Source organism: Psammomys obesus, unplaced genomic scaffold (genome assembly GCF_907164565.1).
Source record: "Psammomys obesus unplaced genomic scaffold, mPsaObe1.curated_primary_1811, whole genome shotgun sequence".
NCBI lineage: Eukaryota > Metazoa > Chordata > Mammalia > Rodentia > Muridae > Psammomys > Psammomys obesus.
The window spans coordinates 1055-17228 of record NW_026596155.1 but is presented as its reverse complement, the minus strand read 5'-3'; the positions used below and the strand labels follow the sequence as shown (position 1 = coordinate 17228).

General features: G+C 44.8%; 1 protein-coding gene across 1 annotated transcript in view; it reads left to right on the top strand.

The window, feature by feature from the left end:
* Positions 1 to 14471, top strand: part of LOC129667099 (ATP-binding cassette sub-family G member 3-like) — a 40655-nt gene extending 26184 nt beyond the window's left edge. Inside the window, exons 10-15 of the mRNA XM_055594541.1 lie at positions 2302 to 2384; positions 8403 to 8492; positions 9902 to 10026; positions 11905 to 12059; positions 14243 to 14332; positions 14413 to 14471. Of these exons, the coding sequence (XP_055450516.1) occupies positions 2302 to 2384; positions 8403 to 8492; positions 9902 to 10026; positions 11905 to 12059; positions 14243 to 14332; positions 14413 to 14418 (549 nt within the window). The 3' untranslated portion in view covers positions 14419 to 14471. The remainder of the gene's footprint in view (positions 1 to 2301; positions 2385 to 8402; positions 8493 to 9901; positions 10027 to 11904; positions 12060 to 14242; positions 14333 to 14412) is intronic.
* The last annotated feature ends 1703 nt before the right edge of the window (positions 14472 to 16174 follow it).

The following is a 16174-nucleotide window of genomic DNA, read 5'->3' as shown; positions in this document are numbered from 1 at the left end:
TTCTTTCTTTCTTTCTTTCTTTCTTTCTTTCTTTCTTTCTTTCTTTCACTAAGTCATTCCATGGATTTTTACCATTCTGACATGATACACTGTAAAAGCTTCATTTTTCTCAATTGGCTCAAACAGTATGGCCAACTGGTAAAATTTGGTAAAATTAATAAAATAAATAAAATAAATAGCAAAGTCTTTTGTCCTCCCCCAAACGGTTCCCTGTTAGACTGCCCAAAGTCATTATTTTCAAATGCCTCATTAACTCTAAAATGTTTCAAAGCCTTAAACATTCTTCAAAACCTGTTTTTGCAACCTTAAAACAAACACATTTTAGAAGAAACTGTTTTTTCAATATAAAAATAAAGTACCTTTTTTAGGAGTGAAGTCACAAAGCATAACCATAATTTTAAAAGTAAAAACCAAATTTTATCAGTGTGTGACAATTCAGTGCCTCTAAAGTCACTACCAAGCATATTGTTTTGATGTCATGAATGTTGGCTGCCAGCAAGAAAAGTTCTTGTATACAAACACATGGAGGTGCTGCTTTAATATATTATATAACTAGAGTTTCAAACTTTATTTTTATAAACCTGGTTTTTAAGATAGGACAGGAATTATGTAAAATCTTAACATACTCACTAACCAATAATCTAACCAAGACAGACAAAACATAGGAAACTTCTATATTCAAAACAGACAAAACTACAAAACTTAGTTGTACTTCTTTTAGCTGTCATTTCAAGGAAGGAACATCTTGCTACCTGTTGAATCTAATTCTTATGACCATAGAGGCTTGCAGCTTTCTTACCTGAGAAGCTGCTGTTGCCCCTTTAAGAGCTGCCTGCCTACAGAGAAGCCTCTCCCTGGGTGGGCTGCATTCCCAAGCAACCTGACTCCCCTCACAACCAGAGACTTGAGCAGTGGCAGAGACCAAATCTTGGCAGAGACCTGCCAGACCAGGGTTCCCCAAAATGGGCAAGAGTTAAGTCTAGGGAGTTAGAAGCAGTCTGTCCTATAGCGTTTGTCACAGTCCCACAGTCCAACAAAGACACACAGACACAAGGAACAAAATTGAAAGGCAGAAGTGAACAATGTAGCTGTTCCTCAACTGTAAACAGAAATAGATCCAAAAGCTTGGACTCTCAGATTCCTGCCACTGAATCTGAGAGACACCCAGGGAGCAGAGTAACTGACAGTGGGATTCCTGGTCCACCCCAGGGCCAGGTATGTCTTCCTTGAATCTCCCACAACAGTGCATCTGCTCCTAGCCGCATCTTGCCCCTTGTACAGACACCTCCAGGCTTTTCAGCACTGAGAGAAAACACAAACACAGACACTGCACAGAGACACTTAGACACTTTCTGCCTGTCTAGGATCCTCCTTGAGTCCTAGGGTCCTATAGTCTTGGGGATCCCAGACCAGCCCCCAGATATTATTCCCAGTTCGTGACACCCACAAAGACCGTCAGGAATCGACTGCATGGCAAAAACATGAGGATCTTTTATTACAAGCTCAAGCCCAGGTTGCAGCATTCTCCCTAGTTGAAGAGGAGGACTAGGGCCCAGCAGTCTGAGGGAACAAGGTTTTTAAAGGGAAAAAACACGAGTGGGGAAGTCCAAGCCTTTTATTATAGGATTGGGTAAGAGGGTCTTGAGGGACGTTGACCTTTAAAATAATAGGTCTGTTTTAAGCACCAGGGCCACAGTGGTCCGGCCATCTGTGGAATATCTGATCATGCACACTGCCTGGAGTGTCCTGTTACATGCTGATTAGGCAGGACTATCTGGGTGGGGGCCTGCTGGCCATCTAGTCTGGTTGCCAAGCAGAGATATCTTTCAGTGTCCTAAGGCTGGACAGGCCAGTGTGTCTTAACTTGTCCACTTCTTTGTCTAAACTTGTACCCAGGACCACAGTCATGTTGCCCCAGGAATTAAATTTCAAATTTGGACCTCCCATCTGCAACCTTGAAGGTGCCTGCATTCTCTTCCACCCTGTGTCATCCTTGTTTTCATATCTGAAATGGGCCCTACACTGGCCGGTCCTGCTGGGGCACTGAGAGAAATCTTAACTTCTCCAGTTTCTGTGCTGTTAGAGCCTCAGACTGCAGGACCTTAACTTTTAGTTTAACACACAAGAGGTCTGTTAGCATGTGTGTTTTCTGTTCTCCCAGGGACTCTTACCTAAACTTAGTACTTATCTAAGTGTGGAGCTCTCATTGGGAAACCATCTATCTTAAAACAATGACCAGTATGTTGAGTACCTTTCAGTCTTAACAAAGATTTTTCTTTTCCCCTGTTTCCTTTTTGATAGGCCCTTATCACCGTCTTCATGGCAGCAGCTATAGGAATCACTTTCTGGATGCTAAAAAATGTTTGTATTGAAGTTGAGACTAGGTAAGCAAGCCCGGATCCTGATTTCAAGAAAATGCTGTCATTTTGCTCAAACTTTTATAAATCCTTAAGACCTGGAATTTGTGTCAAGCACAGGTAAGCATTTATTCTGTGGTAGACTATGCTGTACGCTGAAAGCACAGTCGGGGGATCACTTTTCACATGTGTGTGCATGGATAGTATGAACATGTATACACATTTCACATTTCTTCAATTCTTTTTATTTTCTTTCAAATATTATGTCTCTACTGTATTTCCTGTTCTTTTCATTCCCCCCTCAGATATGCCCCAACCATCTCTCCTAAGAAAAGAGCAGGCTTTCTGGTGACATCAGCCAAGCATGACATAACAAGCTACAGTAAGACTAGGCACAGACCCTCATGTGGAGGCTGGATGAGGCAACCCAGCAGAAGGAAACTGGTTTTATCCAGTTTTAGTGTATGGAGTAGGATTATTTCATGCAGATTGATTATCACTATAACTTTAGGGCAAGTTTTTCATCTTCCCAAATGGAGTCCCACAGCTCTGAAAGAACACTCCTCATACTAATCACTCCCACTTCCTTGCAGCAGCCATTCTGCTTTCTGTCTTGAAGTATGACTAACACAGGATCCCTGAACTGGCATCATAAATTGGAGTCTTATTGTTGTTTTGATGGGTTCTTGATTGTTTTGGCTGGCTTGTTTACATAAGCGTAATGTTCTCAGGCTCAGCACAGTGTGGCAGGTGTGGGGCTCTGTAAGGCAGAGTAAAGTCTGAATAATGTGTGCACATGCTGCTTCCCTTTGTCTGTGGCTGGAAATGTGGGTTGCTCTCACCTTTGGCTCATATGACTGCTGCTGCTGAGTGGACCAGCAAGTCTGTTTGAATCCAGTCTTTTACTCCTTAAGATATAGAGCTGGTTTGCCATGGTGTTACTTGAGGAAAGGCTTTGTGTCTCCACCTCCTCTGTACTATTTTATATTCTCACAGCAGCAGACACAGGCTCCTGATTGTCCACATCTTCTCCTGAACTTATGTTCTCTCTTGTTTTAAATGAGAGATCTAAGAAAATAACTCTCAGTCCATTGGATGCTGTATCAATTTTCTGGAGAATCCATTTTCTCATTTTAAATGGTCATGATTTTGTAAGGGTATGTGTGTGGGCATTGTATATGTGTGCATATAAGTGTGTATTTGTGTGAATGTGTTTGTCTATGTGTATGTAGTATCATGTGTACTTTGTACATGCTTGTGTGGGGTACATTCATGTTTATGTGGGTGTATCTGCATTGAATGTGGGTCAATATCCATGTGTCTACACTGGAGGCCAGAAGTTGATGCCAGGATTCCTCGATGACTTTGCATGTTGTCTTTTGAGGCAGGGTCTCTCCCTGAACCTAGAGCTCACTAGCTGGCTTTGCTGGCTGACCAGTGAGTTCCAAGTGTCCCTGTCTGTATCCATCAGCACTGAGTTTCTGATTTGAAGTGTGCCAGCCTCTCACATGGGATTTAGGCTCTGAACTCAGGTCCTCATGGCTGCATGGCAAACACCTTGCTGAATGGGCCACCAGCCCAACCCCACAGGTCTGATTAATGTGTGGGAAATCTGATGAGCAGAAGCATAAACACCAGCTGCTGTGTGAGTTTCTGTCTGTGTAGATCTGACCTTGTTTCAGTAAGTCTACAGTGAGTGGATTCTTTCAGCTGTTTTCAGGCTGTCCTCTTGTCACCTTCCAGAAGCCCACAGCCTGAACACTTTCCAAACCTGCCAGTGCCTAGTCTGTGCCCTGTGGACATGGCACATCTTAAGCCAGCACAGAAGAGAGCACAGAGACACAGTGTAGTCACTTTCACAGGAAGCACTCAGAAGTAAAGTCCGGAAGGCCGGAGGTGGATATGCTCTTGGGAAATGCAGAAGGACTAGCTTTATTAGTGGTGTCTTCATATGCTTTCAGAATTTGTGAAATGCTCTCAAGTGTTTTTCACTTCCTCTGCTACCAGTGATTTAGAAGAAATTGGACTGTGTGAAAATGGCCTTTTTGTGTGTTTTATTTCATGCTTCCTGATTAGTCACTGATTCTTTTGGTTAGTATGCTTGTCAGTTTTTTGTTTGTTTGTTTTTTGTCTGTTAAGCACAGGGTAGAGTCGTGTGGGAAAATGAACCCCAATTAAGAAAATGCATCTATCAGATTGGCTCATAGACAAGACTGGGTATATTCTTGGTTGATGAGTGATGTAGCAAAGACCAGCCCATACTGGGCAGTGCCAGCTTGGGGCAGTTGAGTTGTACAAGAAAGCAGGTTGAGCAAGCCATGAGATGCAAGCCAGTAAGAAGCTCTCCTCTGTGGCCTCAGCTCCCATTCTGGCCTCCAATTCCTGCCTTAAGTCTACTCTGGTTTCCCTCAGGGATGGACTGTTTCCTGGGGTATGAAGCCAAATGAACCCCGTGCTCTCCAAGTTGCTTGGTTTATCGTGTTCATCACAGCAGCAGTAACTTAAGCAGGACTTAAACACTTCCTCACCATCGTCTAATAGACCCTGGAATTTGTCCTGTTTGTACTCACATATACCCTGAAAGAATTTCCCCAAATGCATCTGCAGCCTGAAGCTCACTGGAGCATTGTACAGTGACCAAGGGATGGAGCTTAAGTGTGTAGCACAGGCAACTGGTGAGGAAAATGGGAACTGGAAGGCTGCTTATCTTTAAAATGGGGTATATGGCAATATGGGTAGAACTGAAGATTGGGGACAGAACTGAAGGTTTGAGGAACATAACCCAAAGAAAAATAATCCCAGCAGAGAGAGATAAACACAGGTTTCACTAGCTTGTGTATTATTAGGCAACCAACCTTTGGTCAGCATGTCTTACAGTGTTGATTGCCAGAGGCAGTGTGGGTTGAGGAGATACATCTGTGCTGAGAGTATAAAATCTGCTAAACTGGAGAAGTACAATTCTTTTCTATTGAAATGTACAGAACTGTTGTAAATAACTATTAATATTTACTATTAATTATCTCCTGGTAAAGCTGCTGTTGGTCCTAAACAGCTGTTTAACCAAATCACCATACAGAGACTGGGTTTATTTAGTTAACCTAGAACACAATGCTGGGCAATAGTTACTCCATCCTAAACCTCCAAGCCCTCATAGTTTCCTAAGATTTAGATTGACCCATTATACTTGCTTTTTGTGAAATCTTAGGTTCAGTCCATCTCCACGTAGTTACAGAGGGTGATCTCTCTCCCTCTGTTCTCCAAACTCTCCTCTCCCCCCTTCTCCTCCCACTCATTTCCTGCCCTCTAGGTCCTCCCCTCTTTCCTGTCCTCTGGCTCCTCCCAGTTCAACATTGTGTCTAGTTGCTTTATTTTGGCCTGTTTACACAAAGTTGAGACAGGATGCTTAGAATAAGTATCACAACACAATATCCGGATTGAAACCAGAGAGTTGGCGGGGGGTGGGTGGGAGGTGGGGGGTGGGGAGGAGAGAAATCAGCATTTGAATGAACAAGGCTAAGGTGTATACATTTCAAAAGAACATTATACCAACATCAATCCAGCAAATATACTACACATTTCAAAGAATATATCTCAAATGAGGTACCATAAAAAGATGTGTATTTGTGGAGATGCAGATCACCTAATTCAGTTTGTTATAATTATTTCAGAAAGTTGTTCATGAATTATATTTCTTTTATACCTTAAATATATAACTGTAATTTGTTAATGTGTAACTATAATATTTAAAAATCAGATCAGTAAGTGGATGCGACAGATACAGTTAACTGTAGGCAGGGCCACGAGGTTCCCTTCCTAAATTCTTGGTTTTGTCGACAAAAACATAGAAAAGTGAACACAGCTGGGAACTTGAAGACAGTTTATTGGAGACAGAGAGAGGGAGAATGCTGAGCACCTCAGATCATGTGTGTGTGGGAATGGAGGAGTGGGGAGAGAGAGAGTTTTGCATTTAGGAGTGTAGAGGGAAAAGAGTTGAGCCTTGCAAAGGAAGACTGGCTCCTAAGGAGAGGAGGCAGAACCAGGACCTCTGCTCCATGTTTGGTCACAGGGTTTCCGGGTCCTCTGCTCTCATTTGGTCCTTTGAGGGAGAACCACAGTTGTTATATGACAGGCCTGGAGCTTGTCCTGCAGCCCAGGCTGTCCTGAGTCTGCAACAGTCCTTCTGCTTCTGCCTCACAGGTTGGGTGAGTCCTGGAGGCCATGCTTGTTCCTCTTCTCAGAGCATTAATTGTGTTCTCAGGTTTTCCCCCCAACACTTTGCTTTAAAATGGCCTTTGGTAGGTTGTAAAAAACTGGGATTTTTCTTTATGCAGGAGGAGACTTGTCTCTCTTCTGATCTGTATATCTGTACATCACTGCGTACTCATACAAAGAGAGTCTCTGAGTCCTGACTCATTTGCTATGTGCTATGCATCAGGCTGTTAGGACCCTAATCACTCCATTTGTCTTGGAGGAATTTGACGTGTGTCCAGGAAACATACAGCCACAGGGGGTCTCTTATCCCCCTTCTTCGTTCTTACTACCCTTATCACATGAACAAAAATTATTTCTTCACAAATAAGCATGTCTGGATTTATTTTGAGCTCATTGAAGCCACACAGGAAGATGGTTGGCCTGTTTCAGGGATGATCATTAAAGCTTTAAAGATGACTCTCTGTGTATCCATAGTAAGCTGCTGAGCTGGATTCCTGCCATTGTTTCATGATTGTTTATCCTTGCTCATCTGTAAAAGCGAAATGGCTAACTGAATATGAAAACCCCTTGGAGCTGTATTTAGCTCTCCTCTTCTCTGTATTAGGAATGATACTGACTGTTAGTTAATTGAAGTGACAGGTTGGGCTGCCATGACTGCATACCACAGCTTAGTGGATTTAAAAATAAATGTGTCTACACTGTGCAGCAAGAGGGTCCAAGGTGAGGATTCTCTCCAGGGCTCTTCCCCTTCTCTCCAGGGCTCTGTACCTTTTCTCTGAGGTGAGGATTCTCTCCCAGGCTCTCCTCTTCTCTCTGAGGTGAGGATTCTCTCCTGGGCTCTTCCTGTCTGGCTCCTTCCCTCAGAGCCCTGTCATGGCAGAGACTCTGTTGCTGTCTCTCCCCTGTGAGGACACAGATGACACTTGATACTATGGGCCTCCACTTTCATGATTTCATCTGAAACTAGTTAACTCCTAAAAGACACACTCCAGGGTGGTTACATTAGGGCTCATTGCCATGTTGCTGGGGTTTAGAGGACCCACTTTGGTCACTAGAAACTGCTTTGAAGACAGAGTAGGCAAATGATCCACAGGACTCACAGCTTCTGACAACCTCTGCCCTCTCCCCACCCCCACCCCCCTTTTTTTTAAAAAGAAAAAAAAGCAGAATATCTCTACAGTTTTCTTTTCTTTCTTTTTAAAACTACTTATTTAAATTTTTATGTGTATGAGTGTTGTCTGCATGTATGTCTATGCACCACATGTTTGCCCTGGTGCCCGTGGCGATCATATGAGGGTGTGGAAATCCATCCCAAACAGGACAGGGGCTTGCAGGCAGCAGCTGATACAGAGGCCATGGAGGGTGCTGCTTTGTGGCTTACTCTGCCTGCTTCAGTACAGAACCCAGGACCACAGCCCAGGGATGGCTCCACCCACCATAGGCGGGGCCCTCCCCCACCAATCACTAATTAAGAAAATGCCCTGCAGGTGTGCCCACAGCTGCATCTTTTGGAATCATTTACCCGTTGAGGTTCTCTGCTCTCAGATAATTCTGGCTTCTGTCAAGTCGACATGAAACTCGCTAGCACAGGATCCCAGAAATCCTGCCATACATGGTTGGGACCCACAGCCTGGGTGTCTGCACCAAACCTGGGGCCTTTGCTAGAGCCACGAGCACTCTTTCCTGGGGAGTCGTCTCTCCAGTCCTGCTTTTATTTTACTTTTAACAAAAATCTGTGTGATGTCATTTATTCTGCTGAACAAGCTCGGGTGGGAAGAAACTGTGCTAATGTTGAATTTGCGATTTGCTTTTGCATCCATTGTCTCCTGGCAGAGTCTTCCTGCTTTTCCTGCTCACAGGCTTCCAGTGCATCACCAGCATGTCTGCAGGGGAGATCTTTGTGTTTGACAGGGATCGCTTTCTGTGAGTAGCCCCTGCTCCAGCAGGCCTCAGCCCTTCCTCATCAAGTTGATCACTCTCAGAGTTTGGTCTAGAGTGTGAATTCATGAATTACCAGCATTTTTTTCCCCTTTTGTCTTTGTTCATTTCAAAAGTAGACAAGTTATGAAATGTGGTGTTCACCATGTGTTTTGAAGGCTGGAAAGAGATTACTAATGTTAATTGGAAAAATGGATGGGAAATCATGAGGAGAAGTATCTGCAGCTCAACGAAAGTTTCAGATCTGGGTTGCTGTCCTCAGACATCAGTTTTGCAGACAAAGCAGCAGTAGGGGGTCGAAAATCACAGTTCACTCCTGAACCCACCAAAATATGTCAGGGGTTTGATGTAGCCTATGTGTCCTGGGTTTAGCAGCAAATGGGAGTTTGGGAGGCAAAGCTGCCCAGAGGCAGGAGAGTAGCCCCCTAGGATGAAGGGCTGGACAGAGCCAGGGGCAGTTATGCAGAGCAAGGGGGCAGCTGTGCAGCAGAGGGCTGTTTAATGCCTGGGTGTTCAAACATGGGACACCCTCTCCTGCTGGCCTGTGCTTAGGATTCACTGCTTCAAAGACACAAGCACTTCAAGTAAAGGAGTCCTCAGAGAGGAGCTGAGGGCGCAGCTCAGTTGGCAGAGTGCATGAAGCCCTGGGGTAGATTCACAGAACCACGTAAGCCTTAGCATGGCTGGTGTACCCTGGCTCCCAGGTCATGGGGACAGGGACAGGAGGATGGTCATTCTTGCCTACATGTGGAGTTTGAGGCCAGCCTGCACTAGCAGTCCTTTCTGAGAGAGAGAGAGAGAAAGAGAGAATAAAGACACCAAGAAAGATGCTGGGAGGGGCAGGACCAGGTGTAGTAGGTGGTAAGGGGTCCTGTGTAGAGTGAGATTATTGGAGGAAGAAGTCTCTCCAGTGAGAGATGCAGAAGAGCAGGATGTGGTGGCCTAGCATGGCATGGTGACCTCAGAGTGGCAGTGTCATCTTCTCTGTAGGATGGGGTCAGATAGGAGTCTCCATGAGCACCTTCTGAGTTGGGGTGCTGAGCACTGCTCCTCAGGAAGCAGAGTCCAAGGATAGTGGGGACAGTGGCCTGTTTCCCCGCAGGGGCTGCTCTGAGCCAGAGTGGACAATGGGAGAGTTCTCTGATGGGGAGTCATAGTGAGATATCCTGAGGGTGGTGGCCTGGGGGTGCTGATCTCTAAGACAGGGTGTGTGGGAGACTGCTGGGAGCACAGGGAACTCTGCCCTCTAAGATGTGGGCATACAGGAGTAGGCCAGGAGCTCAGGGGACACTGTCCTGTTAGCTCCTGAGGTAGCAGAGGTCAGTGTAGCCAGCATCTCACCTGTGCCTTCTGCACTAACCTAGGATGTGTGATGGGTCCTGTTGTTTCTGCAGACACGAGCACACCAGCGGGTACTACGGAGTGCTGCCGTACTTCCTTGGGAAGCTGCTGGCAGAGCTGGGACCCAGGCGGTTACTGCCAATTCTTCTGTTTACTCCTATAACATATGGCATAGCAGGTAAGGAACAAACCAGAGAGCAGGTCTTGTGTCTGTTAGGAGTGTCTTGTGGTCTGTACAACTGTGGCAAGCCTTCAAGTAGAAAAGCATGTCTCCACCCTGTGCTGGCCAAACAGGTGTTCAGCCTGAGGAGAGGCTCCAAGACTTGTTCAAAAGGAACACCAAAAGTTGTTAATGAAACCGTGGTTTCACTAAGTTCCTCTGTGTGTTATAATGAGTGTAGGAATAACTCTCACACTTCAGACAGTGCCAAGAGAGCAAAATCATTTACTAAATAGCTATCCATGTGTATTCTAAAGCTTTTTCTTTCATTTGCGTGTTTGCCTGAGTGTGGTCTGTGTGCACACACGTGCACTAACTGAATGGAGGCCAGAACAGGATGTTGAGTGTGGAACAGGAGTTACAGGAGAAGGAGCCACCCTGTGCTCCTGGGAACTGAACCCTGGGCTTCTCTTAAACGCTGAGCCACGTCTCAGCTGTGTGCTTCCTCCGGGTTCATACGTAAGTGTGTCTACATGGAAATAAAGTACACAAAGTGGATAATATCTCACAAATATGTGTATGTGTGTAAAACTCCTAATGTATACAGTGTCCTATGCTGCCATCTTACAAAGAGAGAGGACACTGAATAATGATTCATTGAAATCATATAATATAAACCATCACTTAAACTATAGACACAGATTCATTTGTGCACTACAATTTGGCTTCATCCTAGACTCTAGAATTTCCATACTTTTCACACCCACATGTATAAACATGCATGCACACAGGCACATCTATAAAAAACAAGTGCTCATAATGCTTAGACTTAGTTTTAGAAGAGATTTATCCCCAAGGTTTATGTCCTGGCACAGCTTATGTGTAAATGTGCTTGTCCTGCAAGCTGACACCCTGAGTGTGAGCAGCAGAATCCACAGTGGAAGAGACAGTCACTCCAGAAAGCTGCCCTTCAACCCCATGTGTGCATCATGACACAATGCATGTCATGACACGCGCACTCCTGTACACACTCATGCATTATAGGCACAATAACAACATTAATGGCATTTTTGAGCAACTGGGAACTCAGCTCCCCAGACTCTACCCTGCTTGCTTGTGACTGTTACAGAAACACAGGACTATGTGTGACTTGGAGGTTCTGCTCCACACAGACTACACATCAGCCCAGGAGGCCTGCTGCCCACTCCACAGCAGTTTTGTGGTGATTTTCTGGGACACTGAAGTGGAGGCGCCTCTGTCCTCTAAGGCTAAAACCACCCTGTGGTTGTTTAGCTCCCTATTGTGAGCTCACAGCAAGTCTGGAAGGGAAGTCGGGGCAAGAGCCTGGAGGCAGGAAGGGGCACAGGCCGTGGAGGGTGCTGCCTGCCTGCTGGCTGCCATGGCTCTCTTGGCCTGCTTTCTCCTGTAACCCAGGGCCACCTGCCCAGCATGGGCGTTCCCACACCCTCCTGAGTCCTCACAGTCTGGCAGAAGCATTCTCCTGATGAGGCTCCCTCTTTCTTTGTGACCCTAGCTTGTGCTAAAGTGACCAAAATGGTGCAGTCCTCATCCCACATTTATGACTAGTGAAATTAGAGTAATCGCTGGGGAATGTGCACATGAGTGTTTTGACCTAGTGATTTCCCCTGGGAGAAGGCAGTAGGATTTTGGCCAGTTGTGTGCCTGCAATTCTCCTTGTCAGGATGTCATCAATCATGTATGAAGAAGAACAGGTCTTATGCAGTCACATGGAAGGAAATAATGACACTGGAGATGCAGAGTAGTCAGGTAACTTTGAAGCTGTCATGAGTCCCTCTGATGATGAAAGCGTTGTCTGAAAACTGTACAATTCCATTGACCTGGCTGCTGGGCTGACACACTTCTTTTCTCTCTAAGGTGTAATAGCAAGTGTGGAGGGCTTCTTCGCCATGATGTTCACCATCACGCTGCTGACTTATTCTGCAAGCTCCCTGCCACTGTCTGTACGTGCAGGGAAGAAAGCCGAGGCTGTGCCAACACCGCTGGTGACGATCTACTTTGTGTTCATGCTGGTGAGGGGATTTTCTGAGAGAATAGATTTCCTTGTGTTCCTTCTCACAAATCAGTGCTCTGGCAATGAGGCCTTATGCTGCAGCTTATTATGGTCTGCAGTGGAAATGGAGTCACCTTTGCCCCTCCTCCCTGGCTTCTCCTCTCATGTACTTCTATGATGTAGTTAACATGCCCTTTCAGGAAACATTTCTTGGGATCCTATTGCAAAACCATAATGAACTGGAATTTCAGGAAACCACTGTGATTGGCTGATTCCCTCACAGAAGGAACAGATGGCTGCCTTCCTTTCTTGCTGGTGTAGGAGACTTGCCTGCCATTTTAACCACAGAAGAGAAGGCTTGGTTTATTCACTAGCCATGCATGGGAGAGTGAAGGTCCTGAGCAATGTACGTTTTCCTATGAGGAGTCTGTCTCAGGTTTGCCCCTGTGCTGGAAAGTGTTAGGAATAGTCCACACAACTAAGTCCGCACAACTAAGTCAGCCCCCTGTGTGGGCCTGCTTCTGCTATCTCTGTAAAACTGGTTGCCTAGTCTTAGTCTTCCATGCCCACATATTACACACTTAATGTGTATCAGTCAACAGACAAGAGGAACTAGATTCCACATTTCCCACCAAGCATATCCGTAAGTAGAGCATTGTGTGCTGATGTTTGTATCATTTCTGCTGTGGTTGGATTTAAGGTCATCCTTCCGTGCTTTGCCCGTGTCAGGATATCTAGGACTTGCTCTGCTAGGACAGCTGGGCTCTGCTGGCACTGTAGTGCCCTGGCCCTTGTTGAGTGTGTTCTGACACTGGCCTTTAGCCATCTGGCTGGCATTGGTGTTGGCTGGTAGCTGAGGAACCTGAATGTTCATAAGAATTGGGTCTGAAGCCAGATGCTGTATATGGTGTGGGAGCATTCGCCCTGGTCAAGTCTGAATGCGTGTCCCCACAGCCATTGCTTTGATGGTCTAGGATACTGAAGGCCAGATATGGCAAGTTATATGTGAATATCACAGCTGTCTCTTGTTTATTTCCACCAGTCTTTTTGCCCCCTCTGTTGGGATGCTGAGGTTTGCGGGCTCTTAACTGGGGCTTTGGTCACATTGTCTGCTCTTCCACATTGTGCAGTTTATGAGTGCTCAGCTTCAAGTTATCTTAAGTTTTATTTTAATTGAATTCCAAATTACTCCCAAAGTCATGAATAGAGACTGAAAATTCTTGTAAAGAGAAAGTTCTATTTATCTTTGGGAGAAAAAGTGGGTTTATGAGGTTTGGTGCTTGTCGTAGTTAGGATTTCTATTGCAGAGATGAAACATTATCGCCAAACAATTTAGGGAGGAAAGGACTTGTTCAGCTGACACTTCTTTATCACTATTCACCACCAAAGGATGTTGGGACAGGAACCTGGCGGCAGAAGCAGATGCAGAGGCCATGGAGGTGCTGCTTATTGGCTTGCTCTCCATGGATGCTCAGCCTGCTTTCTTATAGAACCCAGGACCACCAGCCAGGGATGGCACTGCACACAATGGCCTGGGCCCTCTCCCATCAGTCACTAATAAAGAAACACCCCCCTGGCTTCACTTCAGCTGATCTCATAAAGGCATTTTCTTAATGGAGGGTCGCTCCTTTCCAGTGAATTTAGCTTGTGTCAAGTTGACATAAAAGAGGCAGGACAGCATTCTTCCCATATGTGTTCCTTGATGTAGATGGCAGCCGTTTTATTAGAATCGTCACTATTCTTGGCCTGTCATATTGTCAAAGGTTTAACTAACCACATATTGAAAATATTTGAAACAAACATGCTCTGGTCTGAATATCTCCATCCCCTGAACTATGCACTATAAATTGTAGAGTTACACAAATTAGATATGATGATGAGGATTTCACGTATGTGGTACGGATGTATTTAAAGTATAGAGGATTTTGCATAGGTTGCATTCCACTATAAATGTAATGTAAGCATCCAAAGGGTTTCACTTCTGCAGAGTTGAGGAACAGTTTCTACTGTTTAAACACATGGATAGTCCTGGCTTTACCAAGAGTGAAGGCTTCTGTCTGGAGTTAATCGAAAGAATGTTTAAAAAAAAAAGTCTGATCTGAACTGAACTGGTCAGAAGGATGTAGGGGTCTTGAAGACGGACTCTTTTGTAGAAGTCTCAGTCACCGGGCTAGTTCTGACTCATGTCTCTGCTCTCTGTAGGTTTCCTCAGGTCTGTCCCTATATTTTGGAAGCTTACTGCCTGCACTCTCATGGATTCAGTACTTTAACATCCCTCACTATGGATTCCAGGTAAACTGTCCTTTCTGGCACTGTACTGCGTCCTCCAACCACAGTAAAGGAAACGAATCTCAACCATGCTCTTTCCGCAGATATAGGCTCTGAGCAACTCTGACCCAGGAAGATCCTTCCAGGAGCAAGAGAGGAGGACATTTATATAAGAGTTAGTTAACCCTAGGTCAGTAAGTCATCTGGGTAATTTGAGGAATGAAAGCTGAGAGAAATCTCAGAGTAGAGAAAAGATGGACGATATGATGAAAAACACACATGAAAAAGGAACTTTTATTCTCCTGTTTCAGTTGTTGTCTTGACACTTACTGCCTCTGTCTGCTAACCTGGGCCTAGTCCTGCAAGCTTCTGGTATCTCTACAATCTAAACAAGGCCTAGGACATTTTCAGCTTCTGAGACTCCCTGCTCAATAAGCTCAACCTTTCTTGTTCTTACTGAGCTCTGGGCTGGCTGGTTCAACTCAGCTGTACTGGCTCCAACTCCTCTCCCAGCTGACTTATTCAAACTTGCTTCTCTCTCTGCCCTTCAGTTGCTCTGCTTGGCCTCACACTAACTCAAGCAATCTGCTCTAATCTCCTGACTCCTTTTCCTCCTCTGGCTCATTTGGTTTTCACCTGAGTTCTCTCTCTGCAATGTCTCTCTTTACTGACCTTGTAAAACTGCCTTCACTCTCTCTCATTCTCTGTGTTGCTCCCTTAAGTAACATCCCTTTCTGTTCTTTTAGTTGGGCATATCCTGTTCTCTCAAATCTTTCTCTGTTTGGTTACTTTCTCTGCCACTCAATGAAACAACATATCCAAACATGGGTGCTTCCTTCTACAAACTAACTTTACCTTAATTATTTGGGATTAAATGTGTGTACCACCACACCTGGCCCTAAATTGTTTGTTTGTTTGTTTGTTTGTTTACCTGAAACTTTCTCTTTACCATGCTGGCCTTGAGCCCAAATCTGCTTGTCTCTGTCTCCTGGATCAAAGGTGTGTTTGTATTCCTGCTGGATCACACAGACCTAGAAGGTCTTTGGATGTGCTCTCTTGCCAGAGGAGCCTTGTTCTGAATTAAAATTCCTCTACACCTATCACAGTGTTTCTACCCAAAACAGGAAAGGATAAAAGGATCAGAGACAATGATATATAGTTCATATCAGGAAATTAAAAGAAACAAATCATGTGATACCCTTAACCTTATTGGCTTTACAAGCTTATCTCCGTAGGAAAGTGTGTCTTCAAATACTTCAAAACTCCCACAGTCACAATTGCTTTTGATGAAAAGCAAACAATATTGTTACTCTAAATCAATAACACTCACTCAATGAATTGTGCTGTTTTAAGGACAGTGTTTACAGGGTTATGGACTTAGAGGGTATGGAAGGAGGAGGTCTGGGGTAATGTAGTTAGATTATCCTTCTCTTAGTTGATTGGAAGCACCATCATTTCAATCCTAAACCTCCTGATTGCTTTGCTGGGCAGACTATAAACCTAGTAGGTCTTGTGTTTAAGAACAATTGCAAATACCAGTAAAGACTGAACTTGAAGTCAGCTGTATTCATTCTTTTGGAAACTTGGAAATATAAAACTATTTGCCTTTCTGGGTTCCTGTTTGTGTTACAGGCTTTGTTGCACAATGAATTCTTGGGACAAACCTTCTGTCTAGAACACAACACAGAAGAACTCAGCAGATGTCAGAACCAAGTAATGTAAGCTTGGGTTCAGTGCTGCAGTGGGGACACAGGATGCTAGTACACTCAGAGGGCAGCCTGTCCTTTCAGGGTTCACACTCTTCTATGCCTGTTCCCCAGAGTGAGTCATGTGCACCAAGCAGGTGTGAATGTGTTTGGACCCTTC